Source organism: Tetrao urogallus (assembly GCF_951394365.1).
Source record: "Tetrao urogallus genome assembly, chromosome: 35".
NCBI classification, from domain to species: Eukaryota; Metazoa; Chordata; class Aves; order Galliformes; family Phasianidae; genus Tetrao; species Tetrao urogallus.
In genome coordinates, this window is record NC_136848.1 from 1 (window position 1) to 25,270 (window position 25,270).

Below are 25,270 nucleotides of genomic sequence, written 5' to 3' on the forward strand. Positions count from 1 at the left end.
GAGCCCTGTGGGCTGACCTACGCCTCCCAGCTCAGCAGGACCCGGCTGTGAAGGGAAGGCAGAGGGCGCAGAGCTGATATGGGGAGGCAGCAGGGAGGTTCGGGACACAGAAGCGCTGCTCCCGTACCGTTTGGTTCCAACCCTTTGGTTCGGGGCGATGTCGATGGTGTCTGTGACGGAATCGTGGCGCACGGCGAGCCCCAGGTCAGCGATGGCACACGTGCCGTTCTTCTTCACCAAGATGTTCTTGGATTTCAGGTCCCTGTGAGCAATCCCAGGCTTTCCTAAGAGAGCAAAAACAAGACGTGGCAGGGTCACGGGCTGGGAGCCGTGCTGGCGCAGAGGCAGCGCCGGATCTCACGGCATGAGCGCAATTCTTTGTGTCGCAACACATTTTCCTGCTTGGATCCGCGTCAGCGCCCGAGGAAAGAGCTGACAGCCTGCAAAGGCCCCTTTCTGGCTGCGAGGCGCAGTGTCACCCCCAGGCCTGCAGAGGGATTCCAGCTCCAAAAGCCCTCCTGCGGCTGCGAGGGGCGGATCGCTGCTGCTGCTGCTGCTGCTGCTGCCCGCGCTGACCCCACGTCTGCACCCCAAAATCGCAGCAGGGAAATGCTGGTCTAAATCCCAGGAGCAGAGGCCGACACCACACACAGCCATCATAGAATCATAGAATCCCCAAGGTTGGAAAAGACCTCCAAGCTCATCCAGTTCAACCGTTCACCTGTTCCCAACAGCTCCCACTGAACCACGTCCCTCAGCACAGCATCCAGCCTTTCCTTCAACACCCCCAGGCTCGGTGACTCCACCACCTCCCTGGGCATCCATTCCAGCGCCTGACCACCCTTTCTGACAAGCAATGCTTCCTCATGTCCAGCCTGAATCTCCCCTGCCGCAGCTTGAAGCCATTCCCTCTGCTCCTATCACTGACGACACGAGAGCAGAGGCCGACCCCCAGCTCACCAAAGCCTCCCTTCAGAAGTTACAGAGAGCAGTGAGGTCTCCCCTGAGCTCCTCTTCCCCAGGCTGAACGTTCCCAGCCCACCAAATCCCCCCCACAGCCACCAGGCGGATCCAAGCCCACCCGACGGCCCCCCCTCCCCTCTCCAGCCTCCCAGCGCCTCCCCAAACCCCGCTCGTGCCTTGAGTGCCCACGATCTCCATGTGCAGGTGGGCCAGCCCGCTGGCAGCCGACAGAGCGAGTTTGATCATCCCCTCGATGGTCACCGTGTAGCGGTTCAGGTAGTCGAAGAGAGATCCGTGCTCGTGGTAATCGGAGACGAGCCACAGCTGCGTCCACGTCCCGTTGTCTGCAGGAGGAAAGAGGGGTTTCTCAGGGGCAGAGCAGAGCTCCTGAGCGTCCTTTGGCACACAGAACCGCTGCTGAGGCTGCAGCTCGCTGTGGGGCAGGCCAGGCGAAGAACGCCAAGGCGCAGACGACGCACACGCATCCCTGCGCAAGGGTTTTCATCTCCCCGTCCTGCACTGGGACGCGGCCGCGCGTGCAGCCACTGCACAGCGTGCTGATGGCTTTCTTCAGCACGTAACCGAGCGAAGCCACGCAGCTCTAGCAGCAGCACTGATGGCTCTCTGCTCTGGGGGCCGAGGACGTTTTACCTTTGTTGTCGGCGGCAATGAAGCCCAGGATGTTCTCGTGCCGCAGCATCACCGTTTGGTAGATTTCTGCCTCCCTGAACCAGGAGCGTTCCTCACGGGAAGAGAAGATCTTCACAGCCACGTCACCTCCACGCCATCGGCCGCGCCACACCTCCCCAAAGCGGCCTTTGCCAATGATCTCCTGCAGGACGATCGTCCGAGCCACGGTCCGCTGGACAAAAAGTGGCAAACCTACCAAGAAAATGGGGAACTGAAGGACGGTTGCAGGGAAAAGATGGGTGTCAGCAGTCAGCAGTGCGTCCTGGTTGGCCGACGGTTGACCAACAGTTGACCACGAACCAGCAGGGTGTCCTGGTGGCCAAGAAGGCCTCTGGTGTCCCAGCTGACCAATGGTTTGCCAATGGTTGGCCAGGAAGCAGCAGTGTGTCCTGGTGACCAAGAATGCTGTCATGGCTGACCACTGACTGGCCAATGGTTGGACAGTGACCACGAACCAGCAGGGTGTCCTGGTAGCCAAGAAGGCCACTGGCGTCGTGGTTGACCAGTGATCGACCAATGGTTGGCCGATGGTTGACCAAGAACCAGCAGGGTGTCCTGGTGACCAAGAAGGCCACTGGTGTTGTGGTTGACCAATGGTTGACCAGTGGTTCACCAACCAACACGTGACCACGAGCCAACTGTGCCCTGGTGGCCAAGAAGGTCACTGGTGTCCCAGTTGGCCAACGGTTGGCCAGCAGAGGACCAGGAGCCAGCAGGGTGTCCCGGTGGCAAGGAAGGCCTCTGGTGTCCCAGATGACCAATGGTTTGCCAATGGTTGGCCAGGAAGCAGCAGTGTGTCCTGGTGACCAAGAATGCTGTCATGGCTGACCACTGACTGGCCAATGGTTGGACAGTGACCACAAACCAGCAGGGTGTTCTGGTGACCAAGAAGGCCAATCGCGGTTGACCAACGGTTGACCAGTGGTTCACCAGCCAACAGCTGCCCACGAGCCAACTGTGCCCCGGTGGCAAGGAAGGCCACTGGTGTCCAGGTTGGCCGATGGTTGACCAACGTGTGACCACGAGCCGACTGTGCGCCCTGGTGGCCAAGAAGCCACTGATGTCCTGCTTGTCTAACGGCTGCCCACAAGCCAGCAGCGTGTTCTGTGGCCAAGAAGGCCAGTGGTTGCCTGGGGACATTGGGGACATTGCACAGAGTGGGGCCGGCAGGGCAGGGAGGCGCTCCTCCCTCTGCTCCGCACTGGGGAGGCCCCATCTGGAGCACTGGGCCCAGCGCTGGGCTCCCCACCTTGGAGCAGACTGGAAAGCCCCACAGGGGGTGCAGAGCGGTGGGAGCCCGGAGCAGCTCCTGGTGGGGACGAGAGCCCCAGGGGGGGGAGAGAACACTGAGAGGGGATCTGAGCAACGCTCCAAAGAAACTCCTGCAGCCCCAAGAGGAACCGAGCCCAGAAGGCTTTCCGTCTGACGCTGCTCAGCAGCCCAAGCAGGATCCAAAGCAGCAAATGGCAGCAGCTCCTGCACGTGGGGAGGCAGGGCCATTCGGCTGCTCGGGAAGCAGCTGCACGTCGCTTTGAAGCAGCCTGCAAACCACCAGCAGTCAGGAAAACAGCAGGCGGGGAAGCGGCGCTGGGAGGCAGATCAGATAAGTGCAACCTGGAGAGTGGAGGCTGAAGGCTGGCAGTGCTGACAAGCAGTAAAACCCCAGAACCTCTCTTAGGAAAAGCGTCCCAGCAGAGGGGCCGCATCTCACGTAAGCTGCACAGCTCACCTGCTGGCAGGGAGCGCAGGAGGGATCCCCTAAAGTGTTCATACAGAGCAGACGTGGTGCCGAAGGTCGGCTCCCCGCTCACATCTCAGGCTGCTCTGTTCTCTGCCTCTGTGGATTACGTTTCCATCCGCCGTAAGATTCTCTTTCTTTTTTAACCTTATGGTTTCCAGGGCTCACAGCCACCAATCGAGCCCTTGTTTCCCTCAGCGTTGCAGGGATGAGCTCTTTTGAAACGCACTGCCGGCCGCGGGAGAACCGAGGGCTCTCAGGGCTGAAACGGGCTGTGCAAGCAGCGTTTGCTCCTCCTCCTCTAGGGCAGCGTGGGGAGGTGAGGCAACGGCAAACCGAGCCACAACCCGCTCCAGCTGCTTGTCCTCCTCGGTCCCGGCCAGTCAGAGCCTCCCTACCTGAGCCAGAGCCAGAGGTGGAGAGATCGTAGACGAGATCTTGCAGCGTCTTGTCCTTGGACAGGCACATTTCACAAGAGGGGTCCTCCATGTCCAGCCGCTGCCGGTTGTGATAAACGCGCTGGTGGTGATGAAACACGAAGACGACGATGATGACGACCACAAAGACGAGGAAGACGGGCCCAGCAATCACTGCCACCAGCTCCACCGGGCCCCAGCTCGACGGGGGCTCGTTGTCTTTCAGGTGTCCTTGAAGCAAGAAGAAACAGCGTTATCGCAAGCGCTTTTGGAGGACCTCACAAGTGCTTTAATCCCCCTCTCACAGCCCAGATTTGTTGCTTGCTGCCCCGCGATGGCACAGCGCTGTTCACACAGGGACGGCCGCTGCCGGGCAGCCAAACTGCAGGGAGGACCCACGAAAGCAAGCAGTGCTTTGGTCGCGGTGCTGGGGATGACGGCTCCTGCTGCTCAGCCCGGTGGGAGCCTCCCCTGGGCCAGCTCTGCTTCTCTGAGCTGTGCTCACTGTGCCCTGGCACGCTCCAAGGGGGAGGAAAATGGAGCAGCATTCGGTAAAGGGCTCCTTCCTGCCCCCATCCCTGTCCTGAACGCAAGGAGAGCAGCTGCTCATCTTGAGAACAGGCGAAGCTTCCCCCCCTCTGCACCCGAAGGAAGCGGCTCCCGCCGCCTTCGTCAGACCCACGGCACGGCACCCGAAACGCGGAGCTATGAGGAAGTTCATGCACTCCTCCGTCCCACAGCAGACGGTTCCCACACCCCCAGGAACAGGGCAGGGCTGCTTCCTCAGCACCGGGCGCCTTCTGCCCTGCTCCGCTCCCCTCCATGGGTCGCAGCGCGGAGAGGCGCAGCCCCAGAGGGAGGAAAGCGCAGAAGGAAGCCAGGCAGAGGAGGCCGAGCTGCACCCAGAGAACAGGCAGCCCGCAGCCTCAGGCCATGCAGACACAAAGCTCCATGCAGCAGAGGCTCTGGTGTCGCTGCAGACGCACAGATCTGCTCTGCTGCTCCACGAGGCTGCGTGGAGATCAGGGCTGATAAAGAGGAGTGTCAGCGTGTGAAGGTGGAGGAAGGGGGGAAAAACCCAACCACAACCGAATTGGGGAAGCCTCTCCTGGCCCAAAGCGCCACCTCATCGTCTGCTGACATTTCGTCTGCCACAGGGGAGCTCGAGCAACTCCACGCGTTAATTGGAAGCAGCTCGTTATTACCTCCGCTTTACCCATCGAGGAAATCAGCCAAGTGCTCGAGTTTGCACAGCAACCGAAGGGAAGCAGTGGAAAGAGCCTCAACCCCAGCCCTAAGCAGCCACATCTGCCCTCCCCGCATCCAGCACGTGTCCCGAGCTCTGTCCTCACCGCTGGGAACCATCAAATCAATCTTGTTGCAGAAATCAGAGTAGCAGCAGTGGGTGTTGCGCAGATCCTCGGAGCTCAGGCAGTAGAAGGGCTTCCCAGCTGGGATCAGTTTGGCTTCGGGGATGCAGGTCCTCACGTGGTGCTTCACCCCATCCAGGTTGAAGACAGACACCATGCAGGCGCCGTCCGTCTCGCAGGTGGAGTTGGCTTGCTTGCAGTCAGAGCACAGACACGTCAGAGCTGCAAAATAGAGCGAGACCAAACCCTGAGCGGCCCAGCAGAGGCCAAGTGTGGAAGGCAAAGTCAGCTTTCTGCCTTTATTCTCCCACTCGGGAAGGGCAGCTCTACGCCGGGGAGGTGCAGCTCTACGGGTGGCGGAGCGGCTCCTGTTTGATGGCACGGAGCTGAGAGCCCACGTGAAGCACGAAGCAGAACAGAACGCCATCGCGGCCTCCGCCAGGTGCTGCCAGCCCTCCTCGCAGCCACCGACAGAGCCGACCCGACGGCCCTGCAAGGATGCGTGGCCCACAGCAACCCCAGCACCGCTCAAACCGGCGCTGCGAGCCGAGCTGCTCCACCCCAACAGCTCAGGGGCTCCTGCAGGAACTCCTTCCCTGCTGCCAGACGCAGCTTTGGCTCACGCACAGCCCTGCCCTCCTGCCTGCTCTCCGCCAGCATCGTTTGGGTGCGGAGCGAAGCAGCCCCCAGGGCGGGCGCCCACCTTTTCTGCCCAAAAACCTGCAAGCAAAGCCCCATCCCTGCAGACAAAGGGCAAAGATGAACAACGTGCAGGAGCAGGGTGGGGCCTGCTGAGCAGCACCAGGATCTGCTGGGCTCTCATCAGATCTCAGCCTCCCCGGAGGGAGCTGCAACATGTATTTACCCGCTGCAGAAATGCTGCTCAGGTGGGAAGGGCTTGGAGACACAACAGCGCAATTAACTCTTCCCCAGCCCCACGGCTGCGCTCAAAGGACACGCGCAGGAGTCGGCGCGGGGCAGAGGGGCGTGCAGAGCCCTCCCTTGTGCAATTAGTGGGTTTAATGAGCAGCCAGCCATGGGGACGGCACCGAGAGCTGCTTTGCTCCTGGCTGCAGCGGAGCAGAGCGCCGGGGATGGATGCTGGGGGGGAAAACCAAGCAGCTCCACACCAACTTGGGGGCTGTTTGGGAGGAAGACGCCCATTAGCCCTCATCCGAGCGGTAAATCAGTTAGGCTAATTGCATTAGGGCTCAATTCTGCCTGCACGCTGCGCTCTTTGTTTCCCAGCTGCCGCTGCGAGCGGCTGCAGCGCAGGGAAAGGCGGAGGGGCGGCTGGGTGAGATGCTTCTAAAGCATCGTAGGGCAACGCAGCAAGGAAAGGGATGCGGGATGGACCCCCAGGAAGGCACTGACAGCATCACAGCCGCTCAGCTCCTAAAGGGATGCTTCGGAATCGCAGAATTAATGGAAGGAAATCCCCCCGAGCTCCGGGCGCAGGAAGGACAGCCCTGCGCCCAGGGAACAAAGGTTGGCTCTCACGGAGCCTTAATGAAAAACACGGGGAGGAAAGAGCAGACGGGGCGCATTCCTGCCTTCATGTCTGCTCACAGGGAAACGGTGCCTTCGAGCGGCTCCTTGATTGCTTTATCAAAAACTCGGGCTATGAATCAAAGCTGTTCAAGGAACGCGTCCCGCCACGCAGGCTCCTTTCAACTCCATTTGGGCACGGCCAAACCGAGCTGCTCCCTTCGCTCTCCTTCCCCAGGCGGAGATGCGAGCTGCAGCAGCTGCGCTTCCAGATCTGGAAGGCAAAGAAATCTCCTCACTCCTCCCATGGAGCAGCCTGCAGAAATTCCTCTCCCTTTCCACACCTGCCCCGAAACGGAGCGGCCTCTCGAGAGCTCCAGCAGAGGCTCTGCTGCACCCCTGGGTTTTGTTGGCAGAGCTGAAAACAAACCGACCCAGCAGGAAGAGCCCTGCTCCGTGCGGAGCCCCCCTCCCATCCCACGAGGGCTCTGCAGCCCCCTTCCACCCCACGTTGTTCCCTTTGTGGGCCACGAGCTGCTCTGCAACACTTTGCAGCTGGGCTGCGGAGAGCAGCATCGACAGAGCGCACGGAGATCCCAGCATGCGTGTGCTGCACCTCTGCCAGGTCCTGGCAGGTCGCTGCGGTGCATTTTGGGCTGACATCCTCACCCCAGCTCTGCTCCTCACCCCCACATCCGTTCTGCTCCTCCCCAAGCATCCCCTGGCAGGACTGCAGCAACGCACAGGGCCCTGCCTCACATTTCAGCTCTGCTCGACCGGAAGGGAAAATCCTTCTCCCATCAGCAGAGCTCTCTCCCCACAGATGGGGTCGGAATGCAGACAAGCACGGATCCCCATCTCTCACACCTCCACAGGGCTCCGGGTGCAGCAGAGGTGAAGCAGGAGGAGACGTGAGCCAAGCAAAGAACTCCTCGATGCCAACAGCGTTCCTCCTTTGGGGAAGGAAAGCTGCCATCCAGCACAACGCACCACCCAGCTCATCAAAGGGCAGAGGAAAACAAAGGAGCAGCTCGCAGCCGTGGGGATGAGCTGTGGGATGGAGCAACGTCTGCTCCAGGAGTGCTGGAACCAGCCCAGCGTGGAGCTGAGGGACCCTATGGTGGGAGCTGGGGACCCTATAATGGGAGCTGGGGAGTCCCTATAATGGGAGCTGGGGGACCCCATGGTGGGAGCTGGGGACCCTATAATAGGAGCTGGGGACCCTATAATGGGAGCTGAGGGGTCCCTATAATGGGAGCTGGAGACCCTGTAATGGGAGCTGGGGGGTCCTCACAGTGGGAGCTGGGGACCCTATAATAGGAGCTGGGTGTCCCTATAATAGGAGCTGGGTGTCCTTGTAATAGGAGCTGGGGGACCCCATGATGGGAGCTGGGGGGTCCCTATGGTGGGAGCTGGGGACCCTATAATAGGAGCTGGGGAACCCTATAATGGGAGCTGGGGAACCCTATAATGGGAGCTGGGGGACCCAATGGTGGGAGCTGGGGGACCCTATAATGGAAGCTGGGGGGTCCTATAATGGGAGCTGGGGGTCCTCACAGTGGGAGCTGTGCCCCCCTCCTGCAGAGCTGCATTCCCAACACCACAGCAGAGCCATGGCAGTGCTGCCCCCCAGCACAGCTCAGCTCCATCCCAGCACTGCTGGGCTCTGGGATACCTGGAGCCGCTAAGCATGGACAAACAGACGTCGTAACGGCGCCAAACACCTTTTGGAACGCGGCTCCCCACATCTGGGGCTAAAAAACGTTTCCTCATTACAAAACCCTGCACCTGATCAGCACGGGATGGTTGGGGTGGGAAGGTCCTTAAAGATCACAGAAGCACAGGATGGTTGAGTTGGGAAGGTCCTTAAAGATCACAGAAGCACAGGATGGTTGGGTTGGGAAGGTCCTTAAAGATAATAGAAGCATGGGATGGTTGGGTTGGAAAGGTCCCTAAAGATAATAGAAGCATGGGATGGTTGGGGTGGGAAGGTCCTTAAAAATCACAGAACCACAGGGTGGTTGGGTTGGAAAGGACCTTAAAGATCAAAGAACCACAGGGTGGTCGGGTTGGGAAGGTCCTTAAAGATCACAGAACCACAGGGTGGTCGGGTTGGGAAGGTCCTTAAAGATCACAGAAGCATGGGATGGTTGGGGTGGGAAGGTCCTTAAAGATCACAGAAGCACGGGATGGTTGGGTTGGAAAGGTCCTTAAAGATCACAGAAGCACAGGGTGGTCGGGTTGGAAAGGTCCTTAAAGATCACAGAAGCACGGGATGGTTGGGTTGGGAAGGTCCTTAAAGATCACAGAAGCACAGGGTGGTTGGGTTAGAAGAGCTTCCAGCTCAGCTCTGCTCTCTGCAGTGCTGCCATCTCGAATCCCTTCCTGCATTTTGCTGCCTCCCAATCCTTACCCCTCTTCTGTTCCCTGCTGGAGCTTCTGAAATCTACTGACCCACTGCTGCTAAATGAAACGGAGTTAAAATTAGCTGCGAAGCACTGTGAGAAAAAATAAAAGCAAGCAAGCGCTCGCACACAAATCATCCAGAAACTAAAAATTATACGGGGGGATTTAAAGTTAGAAACAAGAGTCCCAACGTTTTGGAGCTGGCTGCGCTCCCCTGGCATGGGCTGAGCGAGGGCTGGATGAGGCTGAATGGAACATGGATGGGAAAGGGGAAAAGAGGAAGAGAAACGTGGCTCTGACCTCCGCACAAGAGCCTCCCCACATCGATTCAAGAACGAGAGGCGAGCTTCAAACGAATTTTAAGTAAGGGAATTGACAGGAGCCTCATCATTACCAGGTTAATTAGAAGGAGCCTTGACATTTCTGCTGCTGTTGCTCTTCAGCTGAGAAAACAGGCATATGGCTCCAAACCGCCTCTCCACGCTCGGGTCTGACGCTGCCTGGTGCTCATAAATGGGGGGAAACGGTGCAGGAGACCCCAAAAAATGGAGCAGGAGGCCCCAAAAAATGGAGCAGGAGGCCCCAAAAGGCAAAGCAGGAGGCAGCTGGGCTGCAGCATCGGCGGCCCAGGAGGAAGAGGCGCACGCTGAGCAGCGCTGCTGGGGTCGCAGGCACTGCTGGGCTCCACAGCCCGGCACCGATGGCTTCTGGGGGGCTTCAAAGCCATGCTGGATATTTTGGGGGTCTGTAGATCCCCATCAGCTCCGGGTCTGCAGACATTTCTGGGGGTCTGCAGATCAGAGCTGACGGCTTTTGGGGCTGAGAAGCCACATTGCACGGCCTTGGGATCTGCAGAGCAGAACTGATGGGGGTCCGCAGGCATTGCTGGGGGTCTGCAACCCAGCACTGAGGACTTTCAGGGCTTCAAAGCCATGCTGGATATTTTTGGGGTCTGCAGACCGGAGCTGATGGGGATCTACAGACATTTCTGGGGGTCTGCAGTTCAGAGCTGATGGCTTTCAGGGCTGAGAAGCCACACTGCACGGCCTTGGGATCCATGGAGCAGAACTGATGGGGGTCCATAGGCATTGCTGGGGGTCCGCAGGCATTGCTGGGGGTCTGCAACCCAGCACTGAGGACTTTCAGGGCTTCAAACCCATGCTGTGCATTCCTGGGGTCGACTCAGCAGAAAGATGGGGGTCCACAGGCATTTTTGGGGTTCTACATCCCAGCATCGATGACTTTCAGGGCTTGAAAGCCACGCTGTACATTTTTGGGGTCCACAGGTCAGAACCGATGGGGGTCCACAGACATTGCTGGGGTCTATACAGCAGAAAGATGGGGGTCCACAGACATTTTGGGGGGTCTGCAACCCAGCACCAAGGATTTTTTTAGTGCTTCAAACCCAGAATCCACATTTCTGGGGTCTACAGTTCAGCACCGATGACTTTCAGGGCCTGAAACTCATGTTGTACATTTTTGGGGTTTAAAGATCAGAACTGATGGGGATCTACAGACATTTCTGGGGGTCTGCAGATCAGAGCTGATGGCTTTCAGGGCTGGAAACCCACACTGCACGGCCTTGGGATCCATGGAGCAGAACTGATGGGGGTCCATAGGCATTGCTGGGGGTCCGCAGGCATTGCTGGGGGTCTGCAACCCAGCACTTCCAGGGCTTCAAACCCAGGATCCACATCTTTGGGGTCTACAGAGCAGAACTGATGGGGGTCTACGGGCATTTCTGGGGGTCTGCAACCCACTGATGACTTTCAGGGCTTGAAACCCACGCTGTGCATTTCTGGGGTCTACTCAGCAGAATGATGGGGGTCCACAGGCATTTTTGGGGTTCTACAGATCAGAGCTGATGGCTTTCAGGGCTGGAAACTCACACTGCATGGCCTTGGGATCCGCAGAGCAGAACTGATGGGGGTCCATAGGCATTGCTGGGGTCTGCAACCCAGCACTTCCAGGGTTCAAACCCAGGATCCACATCTTTGGGGTCTACAGAGCAGAACTGATGGGGGTCCACAGGCATTGCTGGGGGTCCGCAGGCCTCTACTGACGACCCTCAGGGCCTGAAGCCCACGCTGTCCATCCTCAGGCTCATTCCTGGCTCTAATTAACAGCACAGCCTGCCTTGCACCGCCCAGCACAGCGCATCTCTGACTTCTAACGAGGGCAGAGGAGGCAGCAGGCGTTAGGAAAGCGTCAAGGTGCTGAGAAATCTGCTTTTCTGCCGGGGAAGGGGAGAAAAAACATACAACCAAACCAAACCCCAAACAGAACGACGCCGCCTCCATCACCCAACAACAGGAGAACGGGGGGCTTCGATCCGAGCTCAAGCAACGCCCCCATCCTCATAGAAAAGACCCACAGGTGCAGCAGCACGGCCTGGAAGTGCCTGAAAACAGCACCAGCAGCACGGCTCAGCCCCGAGCCGGGCAGAGCGAGGAGATTTACAGCGGTCACCACCCTGCCGAGTGAACTTTGCTTCCCAGCACCGACGCTCCCTTTCGCAACGGCGATTTCCGCCACGTCCGTCGCTGGCATTGGATGCACGGGGAGGAATCCGGGCCGTCTGGCCAAGGAGCCCACGGGGCTGGAGAACGTGGTGCTGGACGCCGCGTTTCGTTTCCAGCCGTCCTTCTTGGAAAGTCCGGAGCTGGGACTCCAGCGCCGGGGCGAATGGGGTTTTCCTGTGCCATAACCCACCTGCAGCCGTTCCAAAGCATCGCTGCGTGCTTCTTGGAAAGGCAAAGCGCAGGAGGCGCTTCCTCCTCCATTTCCCAGCACGCATGTCGCCGTGCGGCTCTGCAGAACCATTCCTGTGACAGATGGGGAGCGGCGAAGGCGGCCGATGCCCAAACGGAGCCCCGCATGTGGGGCAGAGCCGCATCTCGGGGGGGGAGGGAGGGGGGGCGACCCGGCGAGTCCCCAAAAGCCAAACCTCCCAGCGGGACGACAGACGGAAACAATTGAGCCGGGGATGAAAGGCAGCGCCGCGTTTCCGGGAGGTGAGCGCCTGGATGGGTCCCTTCCTGTTGATTTCTATACGCACGCATTCATAGAAAGCCCGTTTCCAAATACAAACCCTGCCCCAACGGCTCCTCCTTCGCCCCCCCCCCCCTTTTGGATCCCTGCGCCCCCCTCCTTCCCTCCCCATTAAGGATGCGCACAAAGCCGAACGCGGCGCCGCTCAGCATCCCTGCAGCAGCAGGCGGCTCGGCTCGCCCTGCACACACACACACACACACACACACACACACACACACACGTGCACCTTCCCCTGCTGCCCCGCAGCCATCTCACACAGCCAACAAGTCCCGATCTGCCTTCTTCGGGCTCTTCCCTCACCCCGCAGCGAAGCTGGGTGGTGAAAGGGCCGGAGGAGGAACGCCGCGCTCCTGTTGGAACGCATCCCCGTGCGACACGAGAACCCGGCGACCCCCCTGTTTGCTTCACGTGCAGCCTGACGCCAACAGGTGCCCGCAGTGGCGCTGGGGGCTGTGAGCCCTAAAAAAGGGGGGGATTCGGGACCCCCCCCCCCCCCAAAGATTGGGATCCCTGGGGAAGCGAAGGGAGCTCCTCACCTCCGCCTCTCCTCACCTCCCTGCTAACAAATATTTGCCCAGGGCTGCAGGGGGGGAGAAGGGGGGAAAAGAACCTGCAAAGGGTTCCTTTAAAACAGAAAAGGGGAGGGGGCTTCTGTGCGTTGCAGGTTGTGGAGCACAGGGGGGCTGCTGGTGCCCCCCCCCCCATCACAGCTCCCCAAAAAAGCGCAGGGCAGCCTATGCTTCCTTCCTTCCTTCCCCCCCCACAACATTGCAGACCCACAGACGGAGCCCCCATAAGTGTGGGGCTGCCCCACAGATCAGCACCAGCAAGGTGGAACCCCCCCCCCCCCCATACGCACACACAGACACCCCCAGGGGTGCCCTGGCCTGTGACCCTGTGACCCCCCCCCAGCCCTGCACAGAGCCCTGGATGCCCCCATCTGCCCCCACCCCAATCCCAACCCCTCTGCTGGCTCCGGCCCCCCCAATTCCTCCTCCCAACCCCACACTCCCCTGCCTGGTGTCGTCCCCCCCCCCCCAACTTTCCCGACCCCTCAGCACCTCCCCACAGCCTCAATCTGGAGGTGAAAGGGGACAGACCCCAAATCCCCCTCCCAGCCCCCCCCCCAACATTCACCCCAAGGCCTCCTCCTCTGCCCTCCCAACCCCTCAGCTCTTCATAGGGACCCCCTAAATTACCTCCGAGCCCCCCCACATCACCTCTGTGCTCCTCAAACCCCCCAGGATCCACTCAGAGACCCCCAAAACCCCCTCACGGCTCCCTTACAATGACCTCCAGCTCCTTAAAACTCACACAAATCCCCCCCCCACCCGCCCAGGACCCCCTGAAACCCCCCAGCACCACTCAGGACCTCTGAGCTGCTCCTAAAATCACCTGCAGGCTCCTTACACATCCCCCCTCTCTCCCCCCCCCCCCCGGCCCCAGATCCATTATTCAGGGCTCCTTTAAATCCATTCACAGCCCCCCAAATCCCCCCTCCCGAATCCATTCACAGCCCCCCGACCCCCCAGATCCATTCAGGGCCCCTTTATATCCATTCACAGCCCCCCAAACCTCCCCACCAAATCCATTCACAATCCCCCAAACCCCCCAAGATCCATTCAGTGCTCCTTTAAATCCATTCAGAGCTCCCCCCCAACTCATTCACAGCCCCCCCATCCCCCCCAGGTCCATTCAGGACCCCCTTAAATCCATTCACAGCCCCCCCCCCAGCCCCCCAAATCCATTCACAGCTTCCCCCACCTCCCCCAAATCGATTCACAGCCCCCCAGATCCATTCAGGACCCCCTTAAATCCATTCACAGCCCCCCAGATCCATTCAGGACCCCCTTAAATCCATTCACAGCCCCCCAAATCCCCCCTCCCGAATCCATTCACAGCCCCCCCGACCCCCCCCGACCCCCCAGATCCATTCAGGGCCCCTTTATATCCATTCACAGCCCCCCAAACCTCCCCACCAAATCCATTCACAATCCCCCAAACCCCCCAAGATCCATTCAGTGCTCCTTTAAATCCATTCAGAGCTCCCCCCCAACTCATTCACAGCCCCCCCATCCCCCCCAGGTCCATTCAGGACCCCCTTAAATCCATTCACAGCCCCCCCCCCAGCCCCCCAAATCCATTCACAGCTTCCCCCACCTCCCCCAAATCGATTCACAGCCCCCCAGATCCATTCAGGACCCCCTTAAATCCATTCACAGCCCCCCAGATCCATTCAGGACCCCCTTAAATCCATTCACAGCCCCCCAAATCCCCCCTCCCGAATCCATTCACAGCCCCCCCGACCCCCCCCGACCCCCCAGATCCATTCAGGGCCCCTTTATATCCATTCACAGCCCCCCAAACCTCCCCACCAAATCCATTCACAGTCCCTCAAACCCCCCAAGATCCATTCAGTGCTCCTTTAAATCCATTCAGAGCTTCCCCCCCAACTCATTCACAGCCCCCCCATCCCCCCCAGGTCCATTCAGGACCCCCTTAAATCCATTCACAGCCCCCCCCCAGCCCCCCAAATCCATTCACAGCTTCCCCCACCTCCCCCAAATCGATTCACAGCCCCCCAGATCCATTCAGGATCCCCTTAAATCCATTCACAGCCCCCCAGATCCATTCAGGATCCCCTTAAATCCATTCACAGCCCCCCAGATCCATTCAGGACCCCCTTAAATCCATTCACAGCCCCCCAGATCCATTCAGGACCCCCTTAAATCCATTCACAGCCCCCCAGATCCATTCAGGACCCCCTTAAATCCATTCACAGCCCCCCCCCCAAACCACCTCAGGACCCTTCGCGGCGCCCCTCAGCGCTCAGACCCACTCAGGGTCCCCCGAAAGCCCCTCAGGACCCCCTCACCCCCCCTCATCCCATCCCCCCCCATCTGCCCCAATTCCACCCCCCCCCCCCCCCGTGCCGCCGGGCGGGGGCGGGGCGCCGAGCCGCCATGTTGTGGCCGGGCTGACGGGCCGGACCCGGAGCCGCACTCACCGCGAACCCCGCCGGGAGCTCCGGCCATGAAGAGGGCGAGCAGCGGCAGAACGGCGGCGGCGGAGGCGGCGGAGGGCGGGGGGCGGCGGCGGGGGGGGGCGGCCATGGCGAGAGCCGCGGCCTCGGAGCCCAACGGCGGCGGCGGCGCCTCGGGAGGGGCGGGAGGGGGCGGGGCCAAGGAGGGGGCGGGGCCGTCGGGAGGAGGGGGCGTGATCACAGCCGGGAGGGGGCGTGGTCATCGGGGGGAGGGGCGGGGCAACTCTTAAAGGGGACGCACCGCGCCTGGGTGGGATGTACGCAGGTATAGATGTGCGTGCGTGCATGTATGTATTTACATGTGCATATGTGTGTGCATGTATGTGCGCATGTATGTATTCGTGTGTGTGGATGTGTGTATTTATGTGTGTGTGTGTGGATGTGTGTATTTGTACGTGTGTGTGTGCGTGCATATGTGCATGTATGTATATGTGTGTGTGCGTATATGTGCACGTATGTATTCATGTATGCATGTGTGCGTGCATATGTGCATGTATGCATTTATGTGTGCATGAGTGCATGTATGTGTTTATGTGTGCGTGTGTGTGTGTGCGCATATGTGCATGCATTTATGTGTGCAGGTATGTGCATGCATGGGTGCATGTATGCATATGTATGTGTGTGCATGGGTGCACGTATGTATTCATGTGTGCATGGGTGCATGCAAGCATGTGTGTAAGTGTGCACGCGTGCACGCGTGCACGGATCTCACGTGTGCCTGTGCATGCATGCGTGTGCTGGGGCGATGTGTTGAGTGTTGCATGAAACCTGTATGCATGCAATGCACTGAGCAGCGCACGCAGCCTGCATGCATGCAACGCACTGGGCAACGCAGCGCCGCGCGGAGGCTTCGCAGCCATCAAGTGCTTTATTAAATATATTACATTTGGGTCATTAAATAAGGCGGCCGTTCCCACACCCCGCCGGGCGCAGTGAGAGCTGTGACAGCAGCAGGGAAATGCTGCTCTGCTTTTGGGTTTTGGGGGGGGTTGGGGGGGGGGTCTCAACGCTCCTCTTTGGGTTCGTGCAGGGAGTGCTGCAGTTTCTGCAGCGATTTCTTGATGCGCAGCGCTGTGAGACGGGCTGCTGGGCTCTGGTACCAACACTCCTTCATCAGCCCCGGCAGGGCACGCAGTGCCTGGGGGGCAAAGGGGGACAAGGGGGGGTCCTGGGGTGCATGCGGTGCCTGGGGGCAAAGGAGGGACTGGGGGAGGGGGGGGGGGGGTCCTGGGGGGGCAAAGAAGGATGAAGAGGTAAAGAGGTGATGGGGAGGTCCTGGGGGGAAAAGAGAGGATGGGGGGGGGGTCCTGGGGGCAAAGGAGGGATGAGGGGGGTCCTGGGGGTAAAGAGGAGGTGAGGGGGTCCTGGGGGCAAAGAGGGGACTGGAGGGTCCTGGGTGCCTGGGGGCAAAGGGGGGGTGGGGGTCCTGAGGGGTATGCAGTACATGGGGACAAAAGGGGGGTGGGAGGGGTCCTGGGGGTAAAGAGGAGGTGGGGGGGGGGGGGGGGTCCTTGGGGTCCTTGGGTGCAAAGAGGGGACTGGGAGGTCCTGGGGGACATGCAGTGCCTGGGGGCAAAGGGGGGAAATGGAGGAGGGTCTGGGGTCCTGGGGACAAAGGGGGATGGGGAGGTCCTGGGGGGTGTGCAGCACATGGGGGCAAAAGGGGGACGGGGGGGGGGGTCCTGAGGGTAAAGGGGGTCTGGGGATCCTGGGGGCAAAGGGAGACAGAGGGGTCCTGGGGGGGCATACAGTTCCTGGGGGCAAAAGGGGGATGGGGGGTCCTGAGGGGCAAAGATGGGACTGGAGGCCCTGGGGGGCAAAGTGGATGGGGGGGGATGGGGGGTCCTGGAGGGCACAGAGCACCTGGGGGCAAAAAGAGGTGGGATGGGAGGTCCTGAGGTGCAAAGGAGGGATGGGGGGTCCTGGGGGCACAACCCTGCTGCATGCAGACCCCCAGCCGTGGGGTGAGAGCCTTTTGGGGGGAACACTGTGCTGTGGTTCCCCAAAGGGTTTGGGGGGCAATTTTAGGGGGTCCCTCTGCTGCCAGCGTCCCCAGTGCCACCTGGGTTCGTGTCCCCATTGCCCCCCCGGGGGGTCCGAAGTCTCACCGGGTCGGAGAAGAGGCGGTTGGGCACCGTGGGGGTCCTCTGCTCGATGCACACCACCTTCTTCATGTCCTCGAAGCTGGGATCGCTGGGCACCGCGTCGAAGAAGGGCGGGCGGTACTCCTCCACCATGCCTATGGGGTGCGGGACTCAGTGGGGCGGCTGGGGGGCACAGAAGCTCCAGCCCTATATGAGGGTGTGGGGGGTGCAGAGCTCTGCTGCTCTGTGGGGCCTCGGTGGGGTGGTTTGGGGCGCAGGGGCTATGCTGGGATGCACTATGGGGCTTCAGTGGGGTGGCCTGGGGGACGTGGGGGTTCCAGCCCTATATGAGGGTGTATGGGGCCCAGCTCTGCTGCTCTGTGGGGCCTCAGTGGGGTGGTTTGGGGCGCAGTGGCTATGCTGGGATGCACTATGGGGCTTCAGTGGGGTGGTCTGGGGGACGTGGGGGTTCCAGCCCTATATGAGGGTGTATGGGGTGCCCAGCTCTGCTGCTGGGTCTCAGTGGGGTGGTCTGGGGTCGTGGGGGTTCCAGCCCTATATGAGGGTGTATGGGGCCCAGCTCTGCTGCTCTGTGGGGTCTCAGTGGGGTGGTCTGGGGGCCAGAGACTCCAGCCCTGTGTAGGTATGTGGGGCGCACAGCTCTGCTGCTCTATGGGGTCTCATTGGGGTGGTTCTGGGGAACAGCCTCCTGCCCCACATCGGGGTGCAATGTGGGACCTCACTGGGGTGGTTCGGGGGTCTCAGAGCCGCCCCCAGCCCCTGTCCCACCCGACCCCGCCAGCTGGCCCCACTGATCCCTCTTAGTGCCTCCATCTGCCCATACAGGTTGGGTTTAACCCCCCCCTGTTCCCCCACCCCCCACACTCAGGGGTCCCGTTGGCCCCCAGCCCCATTCCCCAGCAATGCCTGGGGTCCCTGTGGGGGTTTTAAAGTGGGGGGCAGCGGTCGCCCGGTGCACAGCCCCGTAATTCAAACACTGAATCCAAAGGAATCCAAAATCAGCGGGATTTTCCCAACCTGTCTGCGCCAGGGGGTTCCTTCTGCTTATCCCATCCATTAATTAACACCACTAATGGGTTTTGGTGCTGAACGGCGGCGGTTGGGATGAGGGGACCTCGGTGGGGACCCCGCTGTCAGCCCCACGGCCACGAGGTCCCCTTGGAGAGCCGCCAGGCGCTTCTGGATGCGGCTTGTTTGCTAATCAGCAGCGAGCAAACAAAGCCCTGATTGAAGCCTAATGGGGCCTTTAATCAGCCAGCCGGGCGCTGACACCAGATTACAGTGTTTATAATTTACGGCTAATCTGCAGGGCGAGGGGAAAAGCGGAAAAAAAAGGGGAAAAGAAAAGAGGAGGAGGAGGAGGGGGGGGGGGGGGCTGGAGGCTGCGCTCACCATTGACGGCCGTGCGCCGCGCGATCTCCCACAGCACCAGGCCGAACGCCCAGATGTCCGTTTTCTTGTAGGACTCGAAGCAGTCGGTGCGGATCTGCTCGCTCAGCACCTCCGGCGCCATGTAGCGCTTCGTGCCCACGCGAGGGTTGTGGCCGATGTCCAGGTAGTCGCTGCCCTGAGAGTGCATGACGGCCAGGCCTGGGGGGCAAGGGGTTGGTGGAGGGATGGAGGGGTGGAGGGTGAATGGAGAGATGGAAGGATGGAGGGATGGAGGGATGGAGAGATGGAGGGATGGATGGAGGGATGGAGGGGTGGAGGGTGAATGGAGAGATGGAAGGGTGGATGGAAGGATGGAGGGAGGAATGGATGGAGGGATGGAAGGATGGATGGAGGGATGGAGAGATGGAGGGGTGGATGGAGGGATGGAGGGATGGATGGAGGGATGGATGGAGGGAGGGGTGGATAGAGGGATGGAGGGGTGGAGGGATGGAGGGAGGGATGGAGGGATGGAGAAATGGAGGGATGGAGGGGTGGATGGAGGGATGGAGAGATGGAAGGGTGGATGGAGGGATGGATGGAGGGATGGAGGGGTGGAGGGATGGATGGAGGGAAGGAGGGGTGGAGAGATGGAGAAATGGAGGGATGGAGGGGTGGATGGAGGGATGGAGAGATGGAGGGATGGAGGGGTGGATGGAGGGATGGAGAGATGGAAGGGTGGATGGAGGGATGGATGGAGGGAGGGATGGATGGGAGACTGGATGGTTGAATGTAGGGTTGTATGGATGGATGGAGAGTTGGATGGAGGGTTAGATGGATTGATGGAGGGATGGATGAATGGATGGATGGAGGGATGGGGGATTGGATGGAGGCTGGATGGAGAGGTGTGAGGTTGGATGAATGTAGGGTTGGATGGATGGAGGGTTGTATGGAGGGATGGAAGGATGGAGGGCTGGAGGGAGGATTGGTTGGATGGATGTAGGGTTGGTTGTAGGGTTGGATGGATGGATGGAGGGATGTGGGTTTGGGTGGATGCAGTGTTGGATGCAGGATTGGATGGATGGATGGATGGATGGATGGAGGGAGGGAGGATTGGATATAAGGTTGGATGGATGTAGCGTTGAATGTAGGGTTGGATGGATGGAGAGTTGGATGGATGAATGGACAGAGGGAGGGATGAACGTATGGATGGATGGATGTGGGGACGGGTGGAGGGTTGGATGGAGGAGTGGATGGATGTGGGGATGTCTGGATGGATGCACGGGCGGATGGCTGGCACCGTGCGTCCCCATGGAGCGCGCTCTCACCCAGGTCGGCGATGCAGCACTGCCGGTTGCTCTTCACCAGGATGTTCCTGCTCTTCAGGTCACGGTGAGCGATAGCAGGCTTGCCCTGCGTGCCAAAGATCTCCACGTGGAGGTGGACGAGGCCGCAGATGATGGAGGCTGCCAAGCCCAGGCAGGTCTCCACATCCAGCGTTGTCCTCTGCAGGTAGTCGTAGAGCGAGCCGTTCTCGTGGTAGTGGGTGATGAGCCACAGCTGGGTGCTGGAGTTCCTCGAGGTCATATCGGAGGCGATGAAGCCTGGATGGGGAGAGGAGCCGGGTGATGGATCCGTCGTCGCCATGCCGTCCCCGTCCCCCAGCGCCCCGCTCACCCAGGATGTTGTCGTGCCGCAGCAGCACGGTGTTGTAGATCTCGGTCTCGCGGAACCATGACTGCTCGTCCCGGGAGGAGAAGATCTTGACGGCCACGTTCTCCCCGTGCCAAACGCCTCGCCACACCTCGCCGTAACGCCCTTTGCCTGCCGCGACCACGGCGCTGCGTCACACGGACCCCTGCGGACCCCAACCCTGACCCCGTGCCAGCGCTACAGAACTGCAGGAGAACTGGGGGGCGTTGGGGGGCGTTGGGGTCACTCGTGGATGGCAGCCCTGCAGGCACCACCCAAGGAGACGCGCCAGGAGGGGGCACCCATCCCACATGGGAAAAAGGGACCCTAGAAATCCCAAGCAAGGAGGGGGACGACCTAGAGACCCCATCCCCACATCCCCCGTGCTCCTCGGAGGGGGCAGCCCAGCCCCCTCTGCGTGGTCCAACCGCACATCAGTCCCACCATCAGCCAGGTCCCACTGTGGAATAGCTATGGGGCGATGGAGGACCCTTCGTTCTTGTGTTGGCCTGATGTTGGTCAACACAACCACCACCCAACCGCTCTCTCCCAGTGGGGCAGGGGAGAAGTCCGTATCTTTATGGGGTTCTGGCAAACGGGGTTGGATCTCCGCTCTCCTCACCCACGCACTCCACGAGGGAGATCTGCCGGGCCACCGTGCGCTGGACCAGGAAGGGCAGCCCTGACCCACTGCCCGTGGTGCAGTCATCGTTCAGCAAATCCTACGGAACGGGGACGGCGGCGCTGTGAGATGGGCGGCCACCCCACGCCTCTGGGACACCCGGGGACCCCGGGAGCTGCCCCACCTCCAGCGTGCTGTCTCCCACCATGGATGCCTTCAGCATCAGGTCCGTGTCCCCCAGGTCGCTGTGCTTGAAGAGGAGCAGCCTCTTGCGGCGGTGCTGGGCCAGCTTCCAGAGGAAGAGGATGGTGAGAGCCACGAGGACGAGGAGCGTCAGCAGCGGGATGAAGATCAGCAGGAGGAGGTTGGAGAGGGAAGGAGGCTGTCCCAGGGCTTCTTCTCCTGGTGGGGAGGAACGGTGGGTGGGAGGATGAGGGTGGGGTTGGTCCTAGGGAGGACCTGATGCTTGGGAATGGACGTGGAGAGGGTGGAGGTCTTGGTGCCTTGGTGCTTGGGCTTGGAAATGGGAACGGTGGAGTTGTTGGTGCTTGGGGGTGGATATGGAAAGGGTGAAAGAAGGCCGAGGTCCTGGTTCTTGGGGTTTGGAATGGGGAGGACAGGGGTCTTGGTGCTTCACCATCGACGTGGGGAAGGTGGGCTGGCACTGGGGTCACTCACGGATGGCAGCCCTGCAGGCACCACCCAAGGAGACGCGCCAGGAGGGGGCACCCATCCCACATGGGAAAAAGGGACCCTAGAAATCCCAAGCAAGGAGGGGGACGACCTAGAGACCCCATCCCCACATCCCCCAATGCTCCTCAGAGGGGGCAGCCCAGGGCCCCGTACCTCGCAGGTAGATCTCCAGCTCGGCGTTGCACATGCTGGCGTTGCAGCACCGGGTGCCGAAGTGCTCCATCACGGAGGACTGGCAATTCTCCAGCAGGTGATCCGAGAAGCAGCCTTTGTGCTGGGTGACCCTCCCTGCCTCCTTCCTCTTGCTGACGAAGCACACCGTGCCGGTGCAGGTGGGCGCAGGACAGTGCGGCACGTCGCACGCGCATTGCAGCTCACCTGCAGGCACGAGGGAATCGCGTTTGTCAAAGGCTTGGGGGCGTCATCCACCCAGGGCTGGGATGCTGTCGGTTTTGGGGTCGACGCCATCCGTGCCGAAGAGCGTCAGACCAACTTGGGACCACCAGGAGATGTTGGAGAGGACCGCGGGGTTGGGGACATCGTCCATTCAGCATTGGGGTGCTGCTGGCTTTGGGGTCTATGTTATCCGTGCCAAAGACCCTTGGACCAACTTGGGGTCACCAGGAGACACCGGAGGGGATCAAAGTGTTGGGGAGATCGTCCACCCATCCAGCACTGGGATGCTGCTGGCTTTGGGGTCACTGATATCCGTGCCAAAAGCCCTCGGGCCAACCAGGGGCCGTGCCTCCATCGCACCGAATGCAACGAGTTGGGTGAAGCCATCCGGCAGCGCAGCACAGCCAGGGGAATGTTGGCTGTTTTTTCCCCCCGGTCCAGCCAGGGGGATGTTGCTGCAGCGCAGCACAGCCGCATCCTGCCCACGGGGAATGTTGGGCCTGGACCCTGGGATGTTGTTTTCGGGCTCAACCCTTTGCTGCACTCCCTCCTCCCAAATTAGCTCTGCTTTTTGGCACGGAACAAATCCCTCCTGGAAGCAGCGGGTTCAGCGTGAGGGCGGCCAGACGGACAGCAGCAGGGGGACAGAGGGACGCCCACAGCCCCACCATGGCCCCAGAGTGGTTCTCATCAAGCCAAGCTTGGGGAGGGGAGGGCGATCGCGGCCTGGATCCCTGGGATTGAGGATCAGCTCCATTTCTGCTGCGCAGAGCGAGCGCTTGGGTTTCCCAATGGCTGTGGGTCTGCTCCCATTTCTTGGCTACTCACCTGCAGCGAGGCCGAAAGAGAGGCTCAGCAGCACCAGCACGGCCCCAGCGTGGGCTCTGGGGGGCATTTTCCTGCAGGAATAACAGGGGATGGTTGGCACGGAGCGGGGAGGAGGCAGTGGGGCATCCCTCGGGCAGAGCCGTGGGTCAGGTTGGGACGGGAGCGGCGGTGCCCCACGGGGGGGACGCGCTGCCCTGCGGTGGAATTCAGCTCTGGATGTCCCAGCTGTGGCTCCTCCTGGTAACAGGGTCTGTGCATCGCTGCGCCCACACAACACAAGCAGCCATAGGACCCCCCACGCCCCACAGCTCCGCCGCCGCCCCCCACAGCCGTTCCCATCGCTGCCTCGGGGCAAAGTTTTGCTTTTCCATTCCTCTCCATTTTTCCTCTCTTTCTGACGCATTGTTTTGCGTTCCCCCCGCCCCCCCACGCTCACCCCATGGACCCCACCGCAGTCCCAGAGAGAGATCTTTTCTCACGGCCCATCCACGGCCCCCTCCCCCCCCAAACCCCCCACCGCTCCCTCCGCCGTCTCCCCGCTGTTCCCAACATATAAACACGGCCAAAGCGCCGTTTCCTGCAATTGAAGGAGCCCTGCCCGTGGGGCCAGGACAGGAATCAAGATTGTTTAGATTCTGCCCTTGATGGGGAGAGGCGGTCACGCAAAGCACCGCTCCAGAAGGGCCTTTCCTCCCCAAAATAGATCGCTTTGTCGGCGCTGGCGGAGAGGAAGCGGCCAGCCGAGCTCAGTGCGTCCCATTGCGCCCCGCAGGAGCTGCTCTGGGAGCGCAGAACTGGGGACAACGGTGCAGCCGCTGCACCAACAGCTGCAAACGCAGCTCGGTCGCCTCGCTAGGCGTGCGAGGTTTGCACGCTTCCCCTTGCACACCTCCAGTGGGTTCTTGTGGCTCCTTGCGCCCCTCTCCTTGCACGCATCTTCTTGCCCTCGCACTCCCCCCCCCTGCACAGACCTCTCCTTGCCCCCCTCCAGTTGCACTCATCTCCTTACACGCCGCTCCTTGCTCACATCTCCCTGCGCCCACCTCCTGCACGCCTCCCCCTGCACGCTGTCCTTGCAGGCGGCAGCAGCTCCCAGCGCTGTGCACTCCAGGCTCTGCTCTGCTCGCGCCCTCAGCCCCGGTTTGCCCTCTCCCTCGCTGCACTTCATCCCAGTTGGAAACAGATCCAGAACCACGAATCCCCGCTCGCCCAAATCCATCCCCTGCCACCCCGCCACGAACCCCACTGTCATGGGATGCAGCAGGAACGGGGCCAGATCCTGATTCTGCTGAAAACCCATCGGGAAAAGCAGCTGAAACCCTTCCCTAAATCCCCTCACAGCCCCCAGATCTGGAGCTGCTTTGGGTAACCCCCGGTGCTAAATGAAATGGAAGCTCTGCGGGAAGAAAATGAGGGTGTAGGGTGGGCTGGGGGCTGTAGGGTAGCACCCAGTGACCCGCAGCATCCCGCAGGACACCCCAAACCCCCCAGCACACACCTACAGGGACGTAGGGTGGACGGTGGGCTGTGGGACCGCACCCAGTGTCCCCACAGACCCACATGGGGCAACAGACCCATTCCCATGGCCGCCCCAAACCCCCCAGCACTCACCTATAGGGAAAAAGGGTGGGCTGGGGGCTGTAGGATGGCACCCAATGGCCCCATAGATCCACCAGCACCCCAAACCCCCCGGCACTCACCTACAGCATCTGGGGACGATTCCCAGCTCCGGATCCCGCATCCCGATGCCGCGCTCAGCCGGGGATGCCGGCACCGTTACCCCACACCCCACAGATCCTCATAGGGCCGCCTCTGCGCCCCCCACACGGCTCAGCCCCGTCCCGGCCCCACTGCGAGCGCTCTGTGTTCGGGATGTGGGAGAAGTCACCAAAAACTGTTCCTCCTCGCTGCCTCTTCCTGCCTGGCTCTGCTCCACCGCTCTCGGCTCATAAAGCATTTCCTATTGCTGAGCACACGGCCCTGCGCTGCCTCCCTTCCTCCCGCGCATCGGCCCCATCCTGCTCTGTGCCCTCGTGCCATTCCGGCCCTTTTCCAGCCCTTTCCCTGTGTTATCCCAAATTTCCCAGCGGGATGGAGCCGTGGGGGGGCTCTGTGGGGCGTGCGCAGCATCCACGGGGTCCTGTGCCCACCTCAAGCACAGCTTTGGGGGTCGCGGGGGGTGAGGGACGCTGCTGTCCCACTGCATCACCATCCAAGCCCTATGGGGCTGGGGAGGCGATGGAGGAGTAAAGGGGTTTCCCATCACCTGCTGCCATCGCCCGGTGTGATGGGGATGCAGGGAGGGTGCAAACCGTGGCCCCATAAGTGATGCTGAGCCCCAGCCTGGGGACAAAGGGACCCCACGTCCCACTGGGATGTGGTCCTAAAGGGATGCTGT

The 25,270-nt window shown here is 60.9% G+C and overlaps 2 protein-coding genes across 2 annotated transcripts; both read right to left on the reverse strand.

Annotated features, from left to right (window-relative positions):
* Positions 1-127: 127 nt before the first annotated feature.
* On the reverse strand, positions 128-15,220 carry ACVR1B (activin A receptor type 1B; the record flags this gene model as incomplete). The annotated part of the gene is made up of 6 exons (XM_079547922.1): positions 15,133-15,220; positions 5,160-5,399; positions 3,790-4,038; positions 1,615-1,845; positions 1,140-1,307; positions 128-284 (listed from the first exon to the last, which is right to left on the reverse strand). Coding segments are annotated over exons 1-6 (1,073 nt in total), but the record flags the coding sequence as incomplete, so codon positions are not given.
* A 951-nt stretch (positions 15,221-16,171) lies between these two features.
* ACVRL1 (activin A receptor like type 1) lies at positions 16,172-24,172 on the reverse strand (the record flags this gene model as incomplete). Its single annotated transcript, XM_079547902.1, has 10 exons — positions 16,172-16,306; positions 17,277-17,407; positions 18,666-18,863; positions 19,970-20,245; positions 20,319-20,465; positions 20,956-21,055; positions 21,140-21,357; positions 21,802-22,026; positions 22,873-22,943; positions 23,916-24,172. The coding sequence occupies 10 exons, from the start codon at positions 24,170-24,172 to the stop codon at positions 16,172-16,174; spliced, it is 1,758 nt and encodes a 585-aa protein (XP_079404028.1).
* Positions 24,173-25,270: the final 1,098 nt, after the last annotated feature.